The sequence below is a fragment of the Saccostrea cucullata genome, unplaced genomic scaffold (genome assembly GCF_032062105.1).
Source record: "Saccostrea cucullata isolate Sc308-1 unplaced genomic scaffold, CSIRO_AGI_Scuc_v1 ctg614, whole genome shotgun sequence".
NCBI classification, from domain to species: Eukaryota; Metazoa; Mollusca; class Bivalvia; order Ostreida; family Ostreidae; genus Saccostrea; species Saccostrea cuccullata.
Genome location: NW_026929124.1, coordinates 102,105 through 119,009, shown reverse-complemented (window position 1 = coordinate 119,009; position 16,905 = coordinate 102,105). Strand labels below are relative to the sequence as shown.

The 16,905-nt window shown below is 32.6% G+C and overlaps 1 protein-coding gene across 1 annotated transcript; it reads right to left on the bottom strand.

The window, feature by feature from the left end:
- Positions 1-2,731: 2,731 nt before the first annotated feature.
- On the bottom strand, positions 2,732-11,135 carry LOC134279837 (uncharacterized). Its single transcript, XM_062762250.1, has 3 exons — positions 10,862-11,135; positions 3,875-3,903; positions 2,732-3,285 (listed from the first exon to the last, which is right to left on the bottom strand). The coding sequence occupies exons 1-3, from the start codon at positions 10,929-10,931 to the stop codon at positions 3,031-3,033; spliced, it is 354 nt and encodes a 117-aa protein (XP_062618234.1). The 5' UTR covers positions 10,932-11,135; the 3' UTR covers positions 2,732-3,030.
- Positions 11,136-16,905: the final 5,770 nt, after the last annotated feature.

Here is a 16,905-nt window from a genome sequence, read left to right as displayed (position 1 = left end):
TCATAAAATGCAAATTCGGACTTGTTTACTTTTAACCGGAAGTTCAGGTTACCTTAGATAAGTCATTCCATAAATCTTCGACATTTAAAGTGTACATTAAGGATATCTGATCCTCGGTCAGGGACAATAACTCTGAATATGTGAAAATAATTAATCTCTATGTTATTGGGGCTTTTTTGCTTTTAAGGCTCCAGGTAGGGTATTTATATACAGCTTTTTTTCAACAAATTTTTGTTGAATAGGGATGATTTGGATCTCATTTTTAGAATGCCTTTAAAACGAAAAAAAGACGAAAATTTTATGTAAAATTGTATTTAAAGAAACTTAGAGCCATGAGTTATCTTGGAATCTGCCTATGAACATCTATAAATTGTATATCAGTTGCAAAGCCTCTATCCACGCACTTTTGGAACGACTCGATTTTCAGTGAACACGGCTTCAAAAACGATTTGCGCTTGCAATTAAATCAAGTGACTATAAATAGCTTTATAAAATGTAGATAAGAACACTAATTATGCTCCAATATCAAATGAAACAATACCTACTGAGGACTGGGCGAGTCACTGAAAACTTGTAAGATATGGGATCAGGTGTCATTAAGGGGTAAGCTTCTCCTGTCGCCCGGTCACATCCGCTTATCTAGAGCCTTCTCTCTCGATCGAGTAAACTTTTAATCTCTAGACAATTTAGTGTAAAAATATGGCCTAACAATTTATATTAATTAGAATGTATTTAATTAAAAGCCAGTAAACATAATAATAGGCAATTGTCCTAATAGGCTGTTTATACAAACACATTAGATTTTGTAAATGCTCAACACAAATTGGATTGTTATTATTGTATCATATATATATATATATATATATATATATATATATATATATATATATATATATATATATATATATATATATATATATATATATATATATCAAAGGTCCGTCTTGGTTTACAGAGAACATACTCTTGTGTACTGCATCATATGGTAGAAATAAAAGACAAATTAGTTGCACGTATGCAGGTGATAATGATATACTGCTGTATGATCTATCATAATCTATGACAGAAAAGTTGAAATCATCGGCTTTATCATAAAGTCAGTAGTGTAGTTGATATAGTTGGCCATCAATGTCTATATACTAGTATATAAATGTCGATTTGAACACCACAGCAAGAGATTTCTTTTCTCACAGACATTCCTGAATGAAATCTGTTACATTAAGAACACAAAAATAGATCTGATGGGACACAATAAGTACCCATGGGAATTTCAACAGATTGTTGAAAACGACTTAAGTTAGTGTAATTAGGGGTCAATTTTAGAGTATCCGTGTGTAGAATCTAAATGCTTTATAATAAAGTAAGTTTGAAGTTGACGAGTCACAACCAAAACAAAAACCAATATCATTCTGACTCCCATGTTTAAGTAAAAAAACCTAGTCTTCATTTTGCAGATTTTATTCAGTTGATTGAGTATTGTAACATATTACAATTGCATCTTTTTAGTGCTTTTGCAAGCTAGCAGCATTTACTGATATAATTACATCTCTAAAAGACAGTCTTTATATAAATATTTATATTTAACCAAATCATATATAAGTGCTAAATCACGAACATTTACTCGTTAAATTCTCATTCGCATGATACCGAACAAGTATAATATACTTACAGTAAGCCAGATAAGACAGTTATAATACAGTAATTTCCGGTAGAAATGTATCAAAATTAAGCAATTTTAATTTACAGGTGCCTTTTTTTCTACTTCTCGTTTCATATATATTACTCTACCTTATATTCATGAGGAACCAGATTAATTCATTGACTTGTAAACGCAAGTTAGTAGATGTATGCCCGCGATTAAAAAAAAATTATTTTAATTTTGTTTTCAACATTACAAAATACATAAGTTATTGAAACTCAAAAGCATACCGATTTTAAAATCAGAAAACCGATGAACGCGCCAATCCGTTAACTACAACGTATCTTAATATATTGTATTTTTTCTTTTTTTGGTTGTTGACTTTTTTTTTGTTTAGGGTCAAGGTTCAAGGTCAATATCAACTTTAGTCGAAGGTCAAGACCCATTTCACATAATTTGATATGTGAAATTAAATGATGAAAATCGTAATAGTTAACAACAAAATGATTAAACGTTTTTAATTTCACTTCGAATGTGGTAGAGAAATATTGATTTACATCGAAGAAAAAATGCGATCGGAATGTCATGAGCCAGGCGGGGCATTCACTGCTTTCTTTAGTAGTTTAGTATGAACGTGTCTTTTAAAAAGATCCTTTAGAATGCAAATGTTCATTCCAAGGCCACTCCCCAACCCACTTGCAATTTTGTAGTAGTATAGTGGTGATAAAGTGAATCCCGAACCCCCACCCTAATTTCTGAAATTTATAGAGAAAAAATACCGAAAAAAGAACTCCTCCCCCTCCTACCCCACTCCAGCCCTCAAACACATACCCGGTACTTATAACACTCAGAAAATGGAATTTTCCATTTTAGGAAGATAAGGTTTCTTGTTTCCTTATTTGTGAGTCAAAAAATAGAAGAAAACATCTTGACTTTTATGGAGGGAAATTATCGCAAATTACCCACGGACAATTAACTTTTTTCTTGAGACCTTGAACAATCTCATAAGCTTTTGTTCTGTTCGAAATCCCCATTTCAAAGAGTTTCTCTGCAGGTTTGAAGGAACCCACGTTTCAAGATGGATGCTGTAAGATGAATATGAATTATTTTAATCAGTTTCACAATTACATCAGTGATTTTGTACAGAAATGAATTCACTAGTAACAAAACAACAGTATGCATATAAAAGGCAATCAATGAATCACAATTGCAATTGTCTTCACGAGAATCCGATGCCATTCCGTGAAAATCATATCATAACTGAAATCAACTGCTTTTATTTCCAGCTTTTCCACCCGAAACTCGTGTAATACTGCATGTTGGTTTGATTTACTTTGTCCATATTTACAAAAATATCACACTTCATATCATAATTAATTGATGAAAGAATACTAGGCTACTCTGCTAGGTGGCGCTGTTGTAATCCTTGTGGAAACTGTATTCGCCGTGGTAGCGCGGGTGTTAGGTCGTGACCTCCATGGGGGCGGAGAGGGTCCCACCCTTCGTTTAACTGTCTCTGATTTACTGCAGCCGTTACCGCAGCAGCAACACCAACATATGCAAATCAATGCGATAAGTCCAACAAAAAATCCGAATCCAGCCAGCAGTCCGGTAAGCATGTCCTCCGAGAGGAAAGTGTTGGTAGACTAAAAAAAAAAGATTCATATGACTGAAACTGCAATTAAGTTCCAAAATTTCAAAATTTAAGTTCCCTCCCCCCAAAGTACAATCTCCTCCTAAAGTACAATACAGGAATGTTGAATGATATGCTCCATTTTGCAATTCAAGGCCTGGTATTTTTAGAGGTCTAATTTAAAATTTGTTCATATTACTAATAAATTGATGTCCTTTTGTATTTCTCTCCTAAAAATTCATATGTTTAACAAATCTTTCATGAAATGAATAACTCCAGCCTAGCTCTAGGCAGCATTCTGATTCAATAGATCTTAAGAAGATTGCAACTTCTTATTGAACATGAAATAGATCTAATGATCTCCTTGACAATGAATATACTAGTAGTATGTCATTTCATCTTTATGAGCACACAGCGGGAGTAATCGGTCGACAGGGAATGCTTACTCCTTCAAGGCACCTGATCCCATCTGTGATGATTTTAGAGGTTCGTGTTTGCTCTGCTCTCAATTTTTGAACTTGATTACTATTCATTATCTCCATATTTCAGTAAATTAAAACAATCTCTTCGAATCAGGCGAATAAAGAACATTATCTACTTACGACATCTGTAGAGTTCGACGCAAACACATCTGAAAAGAGAAGAAAACGATAAAAAAAAATTATGATTGTTGGATTAATTGAAGGGCAATGGAAACATATTTTTTCTTCAAGACCAAATTCAAAATGTAATTTTATATCAAAAAACCAAAAAATGATATATAATTTTTCTGTTTTCTTTTATGCGCCTACGCCTAAGAGCAAATTTTAAAATCTTGCAACATCAATTTTTCTCTTAAGGAGTGATTGCATGAAACAATCTTCATAAATTCCTCCATAAAACGTTAAAATTAATTTGAAAAAGTAAATTAGACAGTTATTTACAAATTTACATTTTGGACTTAGTCGTAAGTTGTTTTTTTTTTCTTTCTTTTTGGTCATAGAAATGGGAAATACCATTGGTTAAATGGTAAATTGGTATACCATTTGGTTAAATGGAATTCCTCAGTAGATCTAATTTTTTATATATAAAAAGGACAGCTGACAGATGAGTAGTAAACAATTATTTATAAAGTTTTATCCTTAAATTCATCAGGAACGTTGGAAATTTTAATTATATACATTTCTTATTTAAATCATGGAATTATTCCCCTTAGAGCGCGATCTTTAAATTGTAAGCAGGAATGTGTTGTTGTTTTTGTTGTTGTTGTTGTTGAGAGAGATAGAGAGAGAGAGAGAGAGATTTATAAATTTTATCCAGTTAAAGTTGTTTTTTTTTATGTTTTTCTCTTTAAAACCCGGATCTTGTTATATGTACTGTCTTTTATTAAGCGGTTAGCTAGCTAACCGCTTTATGAAAAAAACCGGAAACTTCCATAAGATATATATCTCTTTCCTTCTGGTTCCACAAGGCGCTTCATTTGTTTAAAATAATACGCCCCCTTCTATGCATGAAGAGTGGCTATTATAACGATTATATCGAATCATAAAATAAAAATTTTGAGAGAGAGAGAGCGATATAGCAACTGTATATTTTTGAAAGTTCTACAGAATTGTTATTACACAAATCTCTCGATCGATTTGATTTTCCTTGCCAAAGTATTCAATTTATTTTATCCAGCTTTTACAAACACAACTTTTTGTAACGTTTTTATAAACAATCCGAAACGTTTGTTTTTCTTCTCTTTTCTTCTCTGTCTAATAAACAGTTATAAAAGCAGATTCTCTATCATAATTTATTACAAACTTAAGGGATCACTTACTTTTAGTTTTGAAAAAAATTTATTAAAATTAATTTTGAAAAAAAATGGAGAAATATATATTAATTAATCAGCATAGCATTGTGATCCTCTTCTAAAAATCAACCGATATTATTTTCACAGAAGAATGAGGTATGAAAACTCTTGGCAATTAGCAAAAATTTAAAATATATACTTAATGCTTATTCATAAGTTTTGAAAATTTGATCAATTCCTAGGGAACGTATTATTAGCTGTGAAAATACTTTTGAAATTTGGATTTGTCCAATTTGTCGATTATTGTTTTGAGCGTTTGAGAAGAATTAAATTAAAATACAGGTGTTTAGAGGCACATTGATAGAAAAGAAATCAGTGTATATTGTTTAACCGACATATTGAAGAAAGTGACACTGATAACTTCTTAAGTTACACTGATTTTTAGTGTACATTTGGATTTTTAAATACTAGTATTGATTGATTAGACAACTTTCTTTTTCACGTTTTATTTGAGAACAATATTGCACGAAGAGTATATGGCAAATACACATTATATGTACTTATCTAGACATATTGTGCAAGACTTCTTTTAAATGATTCTCATATACCATTTACTTTATTCGAACATTTACCTGTTTGAAAAGTCAATAAAGTACATTTCATAAAGCTTGATAATCTTGTTTACTCGCCAGTCTTCCCGTAGAAGTAGTAGTTTATAATATTACTAAACGGAAGTATTCAATATCTGTATCAAAATACAGAATGATCAATGATCGATTTAAGAAGAAAAGCTGACTCCTGAAAGTTCAAGAGGTGGGATCCGTTGCCTAGAAGAAGTAAGCATCCCTCGTTGACAGGTTAATTATATAGCCGCGATGAGCCTACACAACTGAAGCTCTCTGATATCAATTCATTTACAAAGTCTCTGCTCAGCCATCCTTTTTTTCTCTGACTAGAAAGCTGTAGATCTACACTACTCCAAATCCATTAATCTAAAGAATTTAACTTGTCATTTTTTTTAGTTGTTTGTTATAGTAGGCTTTACAATTACCTAATTTCAGTTTAACTTAAATTAATAAAAGACAGTACTGTCGAAGATCCCAAGGGACTGACAATCAAAAAAAAAATGATATGCATGGAGGATCGAACATCTGATTTTAATCGGATTGCGGTGGAATAGGTCCTTGTTTGCAGAGCGGTTAAGGAAGTTTAGAATTCTCAGTAACCCCACAAACTCGGGTTTTATGTGCAGTAAGTGGGTTAATAATATCGATATATGGTATAGATTTATTGAAACCAGAGTCCTTATTTCCATGAGTTGAAAGTATGTCCTAGTGGCAATTTTGCATCGATTTTTAAAATTCTGCAGTGCATCTTAGCACTGGAACTTGTACTGTATGGTTCTATATATAAATAAAGGTTTTAACCATGAAATACCATCAGCTGAATATTATTTACATCCTGTTCTTTATGCACTGATTTAGATGATATTTATTCATTGGATATAATGATGCCAGGCATATCTGAATCTATAATATATATTTTCTTCAAAGTAAAAATATCAGCATTAAAATATACAATCATCTACTTCATGGTTAACTGTATATCGTGTTTCATACAGTTTTGGTACTTAAGCTGCAATTCAATACAGTAACAACATATCCTGATTAACCAAGTAATATTTTTATTGGGAAAACATCCTTTTAAGTATAAAGAAGTAACTTTGAATGACATTTTAGAAAATGGTCTCTTTGAAGCCAGCACAAATTCTTAATTAATTTCCTTTCTTTTGGGATATAGCATATAGATCTACAATATTCACTTACTCTTATACAAGTTAAAAGTGTTTTGAGCGCAAGATAATATTTTTCCTTCTTAAGCTTCGGTTGATAAATTTGAAATATCTTGGACATGGTGAAGTGTGTGATAGCAAGCTTTCATCTTTTCCTGTCACTAGTTGGGTCCTTTCTATAAAGGTCCTTTTCCTACTGCGATGTTTTGGGTGAGATGCTGGAAGATAGTGCTCCTTTTAGCTAATGTAATGTTTGGTTGCTAAATGTCACTTTCCGGAGTTGGTCCTATTTTGGTCGACGGAAATCAGAATCCAAGATTCTTCGTGACCCAACTTTGAGAACAGAAAAAGAATCAGTGCTGCATCAAAAAGTCGACAAATTAAGCTTTGTGTATTGTGTGCAAATCCTTTCAAATGGATTATTGGTTTTGTTGGCTGTAATGTAAAATGTCCAATGCACAATTGAGCTTTTTATAAGCAAAATCAATAGCATTTTAAGTCTCTCATTACAACACTGAGATCAGGCAGACTGCGGGGCCGCCGGAAATGTTGATTGCGCAAGAAAACTCCCTTGTTCTGGGATCCATTGAGCGCCTAACAGAGCAGAAAGTATTGGCACCGACAAGCAATTCCACTGGCTGTCTTCAACATTACCTAATTGCAGTGTTTCATTGCAATGACTCATTCGTCCAGTTTTTGTCATTTTCTTGCAATCAATCGTTATTTGACGATTCTTTGGGTATTGTTTTGATTTCCAATTGAAATTTGGGTTTTTGTAAATACTAAAATGCAAAATCTTATACGAAGGACAAATAAGTATCATATGTTGTGCGTAGAGAATAAATCGAAATCTTAGAACGCATTACAACCATACACAATATGATACAACCTCATAAAAAAGTTAGATCATTATGATAAATGAATTGATAAATCACAAAGTGTGTATCAAGTGTCCATTTTCCGTGACTACGGGTCATCTGCCGCGTACAAGATGACAACAAACACGTTAGTTAATTATTCACCGACATTGATTGGGTCTGATACATCACTAATTGTATTCTCCAGGAATTTGAGAGTTGACAACTTCATTGTATTAAGTTTCCATTAAGACCACATTTCGAAAAATTCTTCATTAACTTCGCCATTTAACGGCGCGGTGAACAACTGGGATACACACTTATTGGTGTGTAATTTCGTAGCCGATGTTTGTGGCAATTTTATAAACGAAAATTTTACTAGTAAAGTGAATTAACGCAAATACTGTCTGGAACCAAGATTCAATTTTTCTTTAGAAATGGATTAAGACCAGACTTTTTACACAATATAAAGTCTTAAATATATATACATGTACGTATTTAACCAATCCTTCAAGACAATGAATATGAAACCCTATACGTATTTAACCAATCCTTCAAGACACTTTTTACAGGATATAATGTCATAGGTATTTAACCAATCCTTAAAGGGATTTTTTTTTACAGGATATGAAGTCTTAAGTATATACTTCACATATCCTTTAAGATAACTTTTTACAGGATATGAAGTCTTAAGTATTTCACATGTCCTTCAAGATAACTTTTTACAGGATATAAAGTCCTAGGTATTTAACCAATCCTTAAAGGGATTTTTTTTTACAGGATATGAAGTCTTAAGTACTTCACATATCCTTCAAGATAACTTTTTACAGGATATGAAATCCTAGGTACAGTATTTAACCAATCCTTAGCCTATCCATTTTATGTTGTCAAATGCATTTCTGGAGCCAAGTATTCTATCATGCTGAGGAATTTTTTTAAAAATGTACGCAAAAAATATATTCATAATGAATGTCCTTCATTGGATTTTGATTGTATGATTGTGAGGTTAAATCCGTTCACTGAATAAAAACAAGTCACCTTTAAAAAAAAAAAGAGAGAGATTAAAAAAAACTGTAATTCTTCGACAAATCCATCATCATTCAGCTCATGGCCAATCAACAATTGAATATTCAGTTCATGTAACAATAGACTGTTTAATTGTATTTTGTTTTACGTCAATTGCGAGAATTTTCACTCATTATGAGACGTCACCACATTCCGATGTGAAGGACTTACAATTTAGAACTTTACTCGGCACTTAGTCGGCCATTGAACAAACAGTAAGGATTCTTTATTTTTGCCAATGCCAACTGTGACACGAGACCTACGTTTTTTAAGGTCTTATTGGAAAGACATGTAATTTCCCCTTCTGATGCCACAATGACGTCGGAAGCAAATTGAAAGTGGAAATTTTCACATTTGGTAACTAGTCATCAGCAAAATTAGTTCGTTAAAAGTCCATCTGATTCTACACATAAAAACCCCGAAGCTGAATTAAAAGAATGCTTAAGTTCTTCATTGACAACATTCTGTAATCTTCAGAGACCAAGTCATAACGGGCACTAATTGTGCTCCTGTATTAGCCGACCTATGTTGATATGAAGCAGAATTGATTCAAAAAACTTCTTTTTATACATGAGAAGAACAAAGCACTTGCAGTTGCCTTTGACTTGACATTCGGATAAATCGACAACGTTTTTGCAAAAACAAATATAGTTGTTTCCATTGATATATCTATATATCCCAGTAAACTTGAAATAAAAGACACAACAGAGTCTGTCACTAACAACTAAAGTGTATGACAAGATGGTGTCAACTTTTCCATCGTCAACTTTCCATTTATACTTATGTAGCAATATTCCGCTATCATCTACATAGGTGTTTAAGTCTCCCAGCTTATTCGCTCCTCAAAAACATTTTCAAAGTGGGATCATTTTTTAAACTGAGGCAAGCCTCTCACACATAAGTTGATGTTACATGGATTTCAACAACCTCGTTAAAAGTCAGCATTTCATAAATTCCTGGGTCGTCATAATGATTTGGTACCAATTATAACCTATCACTTTGTCATATTTTTAGGCCTTTGTTTTTGTAATGTTCGGTGTACCTGATCAATAAATATAATTTATATATAATAACCGGTGTGACCAGTCAGCAGAGGATGTTTACTTCTCCTAGGTATGTGATCCCATCTCTGGATATTCCGGGCTCCGTGATTATGTTCGATTCAGAGAATAGTATTTATTGTTTGTGGTTTTTATGAGGTGGATCGCTGTTCGTCATCTTTACATTTTTATTTTTAAAGAACACGGGAAGAAAAAGAAGAGCAGACAACAGCATTGTAACAAAACTGTCCAACTTATGAACATTGAATAAATCTGCATAAAATAGAGATGAAAAATTAAGTATTGAAAAGAAATATTTTGACTTGTGTCCTCCAACAAATTGTCATCTGAAAACTAAATTTGTTTCCGTCACTAAAAGCAGTCATATCTTCTGGGAGCAGAGGAAAGGGCAAGTACTAGTATTCCTGGATTTCATAGTTTAATTTAATTTGCACTGCTATCTATAAAATTGAAATTTTGAAATATATCTGTACTTCATTTATATATTCATGTTGCAATACCAGTATATCATATCGGTATGCGCAATATACCGCATATATAAATAGAGTGTTTTTCTTATTTACCCTTTTTGCGAATATCTATATAAACTGAGTTGGTATTTCTACTGAAGAGTCTGACTAAATATGTGGAATACATCATCAAAAAAATTTCTAGATTATATGTAATTTGTATATATTCGAACACAATCCGACATTTATTTTCGTTATCACAACCTTTAAGATACACTACATTTTCAAAGCAATAAAAATATACTAGTAATTGTTTGTTATATACGTATACTTCATTTAAGTGGACTTAAATAATTTAGATAAAAATACTTTGGGCAATATTAATTATTTATTTTTTCGTGAAAAAATGAAAGTATTATGAGATCAAAATCATGAGATATTCGAAATATATTAAATATTACACTAATCAACCTTTGTGTGAGTCTAGGAAGTGTTCAATATCAATTAAGATTTCATTTTTCCCTTATAAAAAAGAACAGAGAATATCAATTAACGATAAAACTAAATAATGGTAACTAAAAAGGGGCTTACCGTTTGATAACAGAAACTGCATCAGCGAATACTGTGCTATCTTTAAAATGTTAGTCCCTTTTACAATCATTGTGAATATATTTTTAGAAGTAACATGAAGTAGTTTTGTCCAAAGTTAACTGTCTCTTTTTCATGTTGTAACATTTTTGTCCGAATTGTATATACTGATCATTTCTTCACAACATCTCCATCCTCAGTGCCGGTGCAATTACCTATGAAATGTGACGCATGCGCCTGGATTCCCTTGATGAAGTAAAAATCATTGCACCTGTATTGCGCGATCAATTAAACCTGCATCCATCCCTAGGCGATTTCAATTTTATCGATTGTTTTGAAATGGTCATCAGCCTTTGTTTAGTGTTTTCTGTTAATTTACTTTTAGGCGTAATACACAACATATCCAATTACTGGATGACCTTTGATTTTATGTTCAGGAAAACCCCCCAAACGCGCTACTAATTGTTCTTTTGTTTTTCTGTGATTTGTTGTAGTTAATGCGGGTTGATTTCAGGTGAAAAGTACACATGTGGTCAATATTGTTTCAAGCAACGATAGCATCAAGGCAGCAAAGTGAAAACAGAGTCCAGTCCTAATTGAAATCTGTTGACATACACTTACAAACTGCATTAGCTGTCCATAAACAAAATTAATTTGTGTGCGTCGAATTTGAAGAAAATATTTACACAGCAATTGAAATTGAACATTTTAATAAAATGTTAACTTCGTCCTTGATTTTCAAGGTCAGAGAACATATTTCTATTATGTATATATTTCCCCCAAAAATTATGATTAAAGTTATGGAACTTCTAAACAGTCTTTTTAATAAATTGATTCGTAGCTCTCTGATTTGTCTGTGCAAATTCTCTCAACAAGGCTAGAGAACCTTAGCTCTGCAGCTGGGAGATTGTAATAGGACCAAGGTTGGGGGTCAGGGTCATTTATCCAGATATCACCATCACTATGGAAACATTCAAATCCATAAATCCTTGGGGGGGGGGGGGGGGTAAGGAGATTCGAATCAGATACATGGTTATCAAAGATATAGCCGTATGTTTAATGAACTAATATTTACGTCGCGTTGAAATTTTTGAATTTATCGGATAGATGTCATTTTTTTGTAATTATGTTTTACTGTCAGCCAGGTTATTGTAATTTAACCCTTGAATAAAGTTCATAATCCAAGTGTCAGCGTTGTTCCTGGTGACATAAAATGACTTCATTTGATAGTTGATGTTAAACAAAAATAAGCATATAAATAGCATCTCTTACGTTCACATGTATATCTTCTTCTTTTCTTTGTTGTTAATCAATTTATTTATTTATTTTGTTATCATGTGTTCTCTTATTTCATTTTATTGGTTGATTAATTTCTTTTTCATTATCGCTTGGTGGAGAGATGAGCTAGGAGCGGGTATTCTCACAACTTTTCTTGTTGGTTTGGTCTGGACTTTGTTTAGCACTAAGAATGAAACAACAAAATCAATGATATCGCAACAAATCTGTCACTAACTAAATCCATTCAAACACCATCCTTGACGATGAGCCATTATAAATACCTGCACTATATAGCCTTTTACTAGTGTATGTAGGTCGTACGCCTTAGCAACTAACAAGGAACAATTACAACTGCGCTAATTTGCGATTATATACCGATATCTCGATTTCTTCAAAATATTTTCTCTATTATAAATTTATAACAGTATTGTTCAATATGACAGACAGCAGTCTTTATGATATTTCCTGGAGTGTGAAGCAATATCTTTTGATGATTTTACAAATGTTTTGAGAAAGGGTTGAAATAGCTATATATACTTTGACACAAAAGAATCAAATCGTTTGTATGTGCGCCATAACTGATATTGATGATAGTCAATTCTACGTTTGATCCACGATGTGTTTTATTTAAACAATAAATCGATGACTACGGAACGTGAGCTGTACTAAATCAGGAATGTATGCTCAATTAATATTGTTTAATTACGGATTCTCAATGAACTCTTGCGGCATCTTAAAACAAATGGTAAATCTAGATCAATCAGAACATACATTGAACCAGCAAGGCTCTGTTTTGTTCTGTTTGTTAGGTATGGGTACTTTCGGCGATTGATGAATCAGCAAACCTGGATTTGCAGGAATCACGTGTATACAAAAACGCGTGATTTGCTTGAACTTTTTTTCTATATGTATAGTATATAGTCGAAGATGGTAATTTTTTGCAATATACGGGCCGTGTAACTTATGAATTATAAATCTGATCAGGTACCAGACATCTTAATTTGTACGATTGTAGAAGTTTATGTAGGCAATGCATGCTTAGACACAAAACAAGCCAGAAGGAATTCTTGAATCCTAATGACAACTTGTATAACCTGCCGCAGACTTGATTGTCCATAAACAAAGGTTGATAAAGGCCAGCAACACCACCGAGCACTAATTTGAATGGATACTTTTGAATTTTGATTAAAAACCTTGTTTTAAACCTCCAACCCACGTTCTTACGATGAAACAAGAAATTCTGAACCATTATTGCATCTATCTATAGAGCACAACAAATCTTATTCCAAAGAATTTTATTAATTCAAATGTAAGAAGAGTTTGTTAAACCAGCTCTTTGAAGCATTTTTTTTCAAAGCCCGCAATCGCTTCCAGGGTGTAAATCAAAATTCCGAAACCCCACTGCTCATCTACTAGTGACACCGGATGTCATTCGAACTAAAGGTAATGTGAGCACTGAGCTCACAAAACCCCCACCCCAAATGTTCATAAAGGCAAATTCCATGTTTTGCTACGGGAGATCCCAAATAAGTGTCAATTTAAAAAGTAAGATAGGATGCACACAATGGCATTATGTAGCAAAGATTCTTCACAAGTTTATTCCTTGTGACAAGATCGACCATCCTTTTGCCACCATTAATCTTAATCATTTGACCTTAATTAGCCTTGCAGTTTGACTTCTTTGAGGAAGTTTGACCTTGGTCATAACTATTGATCGGATGGTGAAAGGGCTTTTTCATTTTTCAGGTGTTTTTTTTTCTCGTGACAATACCTTTTCTTTTGACAATACCTTTCTTTTAAGTGACATTATTTTTTATCTCTTGATCTCGAAGTTTGACTAGCAAATGAGAAACTTTAACCCTCTCCGTAAGATGCCATACAGGAGCATATATGAGGTATACTTGGTATAACTTTAGAAAGGTTGATGTAATCGCTTTTATACAGTTTTAAATGTTTATCACTTGAATCATGAAACTTTTATTCTCCATCGGTGGGATTCGCATCCCTGAACCCTACAACTGTCCCGTACCCACTGGACACAGGCACCTGCATGGCGCTACATATTTTTCTTATATAGATAAACATGTAACACATTCCATGAGTAAAAAATATTTGTTGTTATTCTTTTGACTTTGGGTTAATTGAACCTACAAGTGTATTTTAAGAAAACTTCAACTTTTTCTATAAGTATAATGGTTAACGCAAGGGCTCTTACATTTGACTGGGGGTTCCTTTTGACAGGGCCTTCCCACGGCTTTTGAATGAAAGATAGAGACTTCAAATTTGGTAAGCATACTCCACTTATCATTAAGCTCTTTAAATAACACCAAAGTCAATGACCTTGTTACCTTGACTGTGACTTATATGCTAAAAATAGCCTTTTTGTCTGCAAACTTTAACCTTCGCCATGGAACTTCTGAACCATGAGAAATAGAGACTTTATATTTGTATGCGTACTCCACTAATTAAGCTCTTTCAAATGACACCAAAGTCAATGACCTTGTGACTCTGACTGTGACCTATATGCACAAAATAGCTTTTTTGAACCTTCACCATAACTTTTGAACCATGAGAGATAGAAACTTCATATTTGGTATGCTTACTTCACTAATTAAGTTCTTTCAAATGACACGAAGATCAATGACTTTATGACATTGACTGTGACTTATATGCTAAAAATAGCTTTTTCGTACCTTCATCATAACTTTTGAACCATAAGAGGTAGAGACTTTAATTTGGTGTACAAACTCCATTAATGAAGTTCTTTTCAAATAGCACCAAGATCAATGACTGTGAGCTTGAGTGTGACCTATATGATAAAAATAGCTTTTTTCGAACTTTGTTGCCGTCGGGCGCATAGTGTTCACAAACACATCTTGTTTTCTCTTGATCTTTGAATTTGACTTGAATTTGAGAAACATCAACTTTCGCCATGAATTGCCATGCGGGTGCATTGATCAGTGTTTCACATCTACAACCTCTCTTTTTGACTGTTTTTGTATCAAGTGATCAATATGATAGTACTGGTTTACATTCATGTATCTCTGTCACTAGATCTATCGTACGTCTGTCTGTTCTGTTCAACTTAAGCTGTTTTTTCGATTCATGTCGGAGATTTTGACCGGGTTTTAATATTTACTATTAACAGAAATACAGACAATTATCATATCTTCATTACTGATCAAAAGCTCCTGCGTCTCGGGTTGTCAGGATACCTACTGGCAATGAGGGAAGGGCAGTACGACAGTTTCGATCTGTTATCGTATAACTTATTGTTTATACACCGTGTTTGAGAGTGCTTTTTTTCGTTTTATCTAAGACTTTGTTGTGTAATCTCTGGGTATGTCAGGACAGTGTAATTAATATCGGCGAGTATTTCGTCTATCTATGGGTATGTTAGGACAAAATAATTATCATTGGCAAGAATTTTAGTCTTTTTCATGTTTTTTTTTAATTCTAAACATTCGTTTATCTTTCCTTGCTTTTGTTTTGGTAAATATCACTTGTTTATGAATTATCTTCAACAATATATGTTTTGTTTGTAAAACAGTGTTACAGTTTAGAAATGCTGAAAAAAGATAAAAAGAATTTAGTGTTAACAAATATTAAAACTTAATTGTTAGAATAACTTTAGGTCACAAATACTATATTTAATTTCACGTAATCACTTTTTACGCACCCGTAAACGAAATCTGAGGGTTGTTCGAAAAGTTCGTGGACGATGTCAATCTTCGTTACACTTCTTTCAAGAAATTTGAAATAAGCTCAATAATATCATGTGTACAAATAATTGTTTAGTTAATTTGTGAAATTTCCGTTCGATTTAATAGAAATCAATTTATTTCATTTTCCGATTTTTTCAGATTTTAATTCTGGATAGGTTTCAAATAAATATGGTGGTATATTTAGGACACGCAATTATATTTTTTTAAATACCAGAAAAAAATTATCTTGTGCAAACGACATAATTATCTCGTGAAAACGAGATATTATCTTGTGAAAACGACTTATTATATTATGTCGTTTTCACAAGATATTAGATCGTATGTCGTTTTCACAAGATAATATCTCGTTTTCACAAGATAATATCTCGTTTTAACAAGATAATATCTCGTTTTCACAAGATAATAAGTCGTTTTCACAAGATAATATCTCGTTTTCACAAGATATTATCTCTTTTTCACAAGATAATATCTCGTTTTCACAAAATATTAAGTCGTTTTCACAAGATAAAAATTCTCGTTATCGCAAGATAATATCTCGTTTTCACAAGATAGTAAGTCGTTTTCACAAGATAATTTCTCGTTTTCACAAGATAATTTCTCGTTTTCACAAGATATTATCTCTTTTTCACAAGATAATATCTCGTTTTCACAAAATAGTAAGTCGTTTTCACAAGATAATAAGTCGTTTTCACAAGATAATATCTCGTTTTCACAAGACAATTATGTCGTTTTCACAAGATAATTCTTTTCTGTTATTTAAAAAAAAAACAATTGCGTGTCCTAAATATACCACCGTAATATACCACCGTAGTATCGAAATAAACGAATTTTAAAAAAAAAACAAGTTTATGAATTGTGTGTGTTTTGTGTGATTATTTTTATGATCATGTTAATAATCATTGAATATTGATTATTCCATTTTGAAAGAAAAAAACATTAATTGATACAGATGCACTAAGCCGGAAAGACAAGCATTGGACCTAACTATTATGTGTCGATAAAGTGTTTCCTGTTTGAGCGGCAAGGAAGGGCAACGTGAACGTG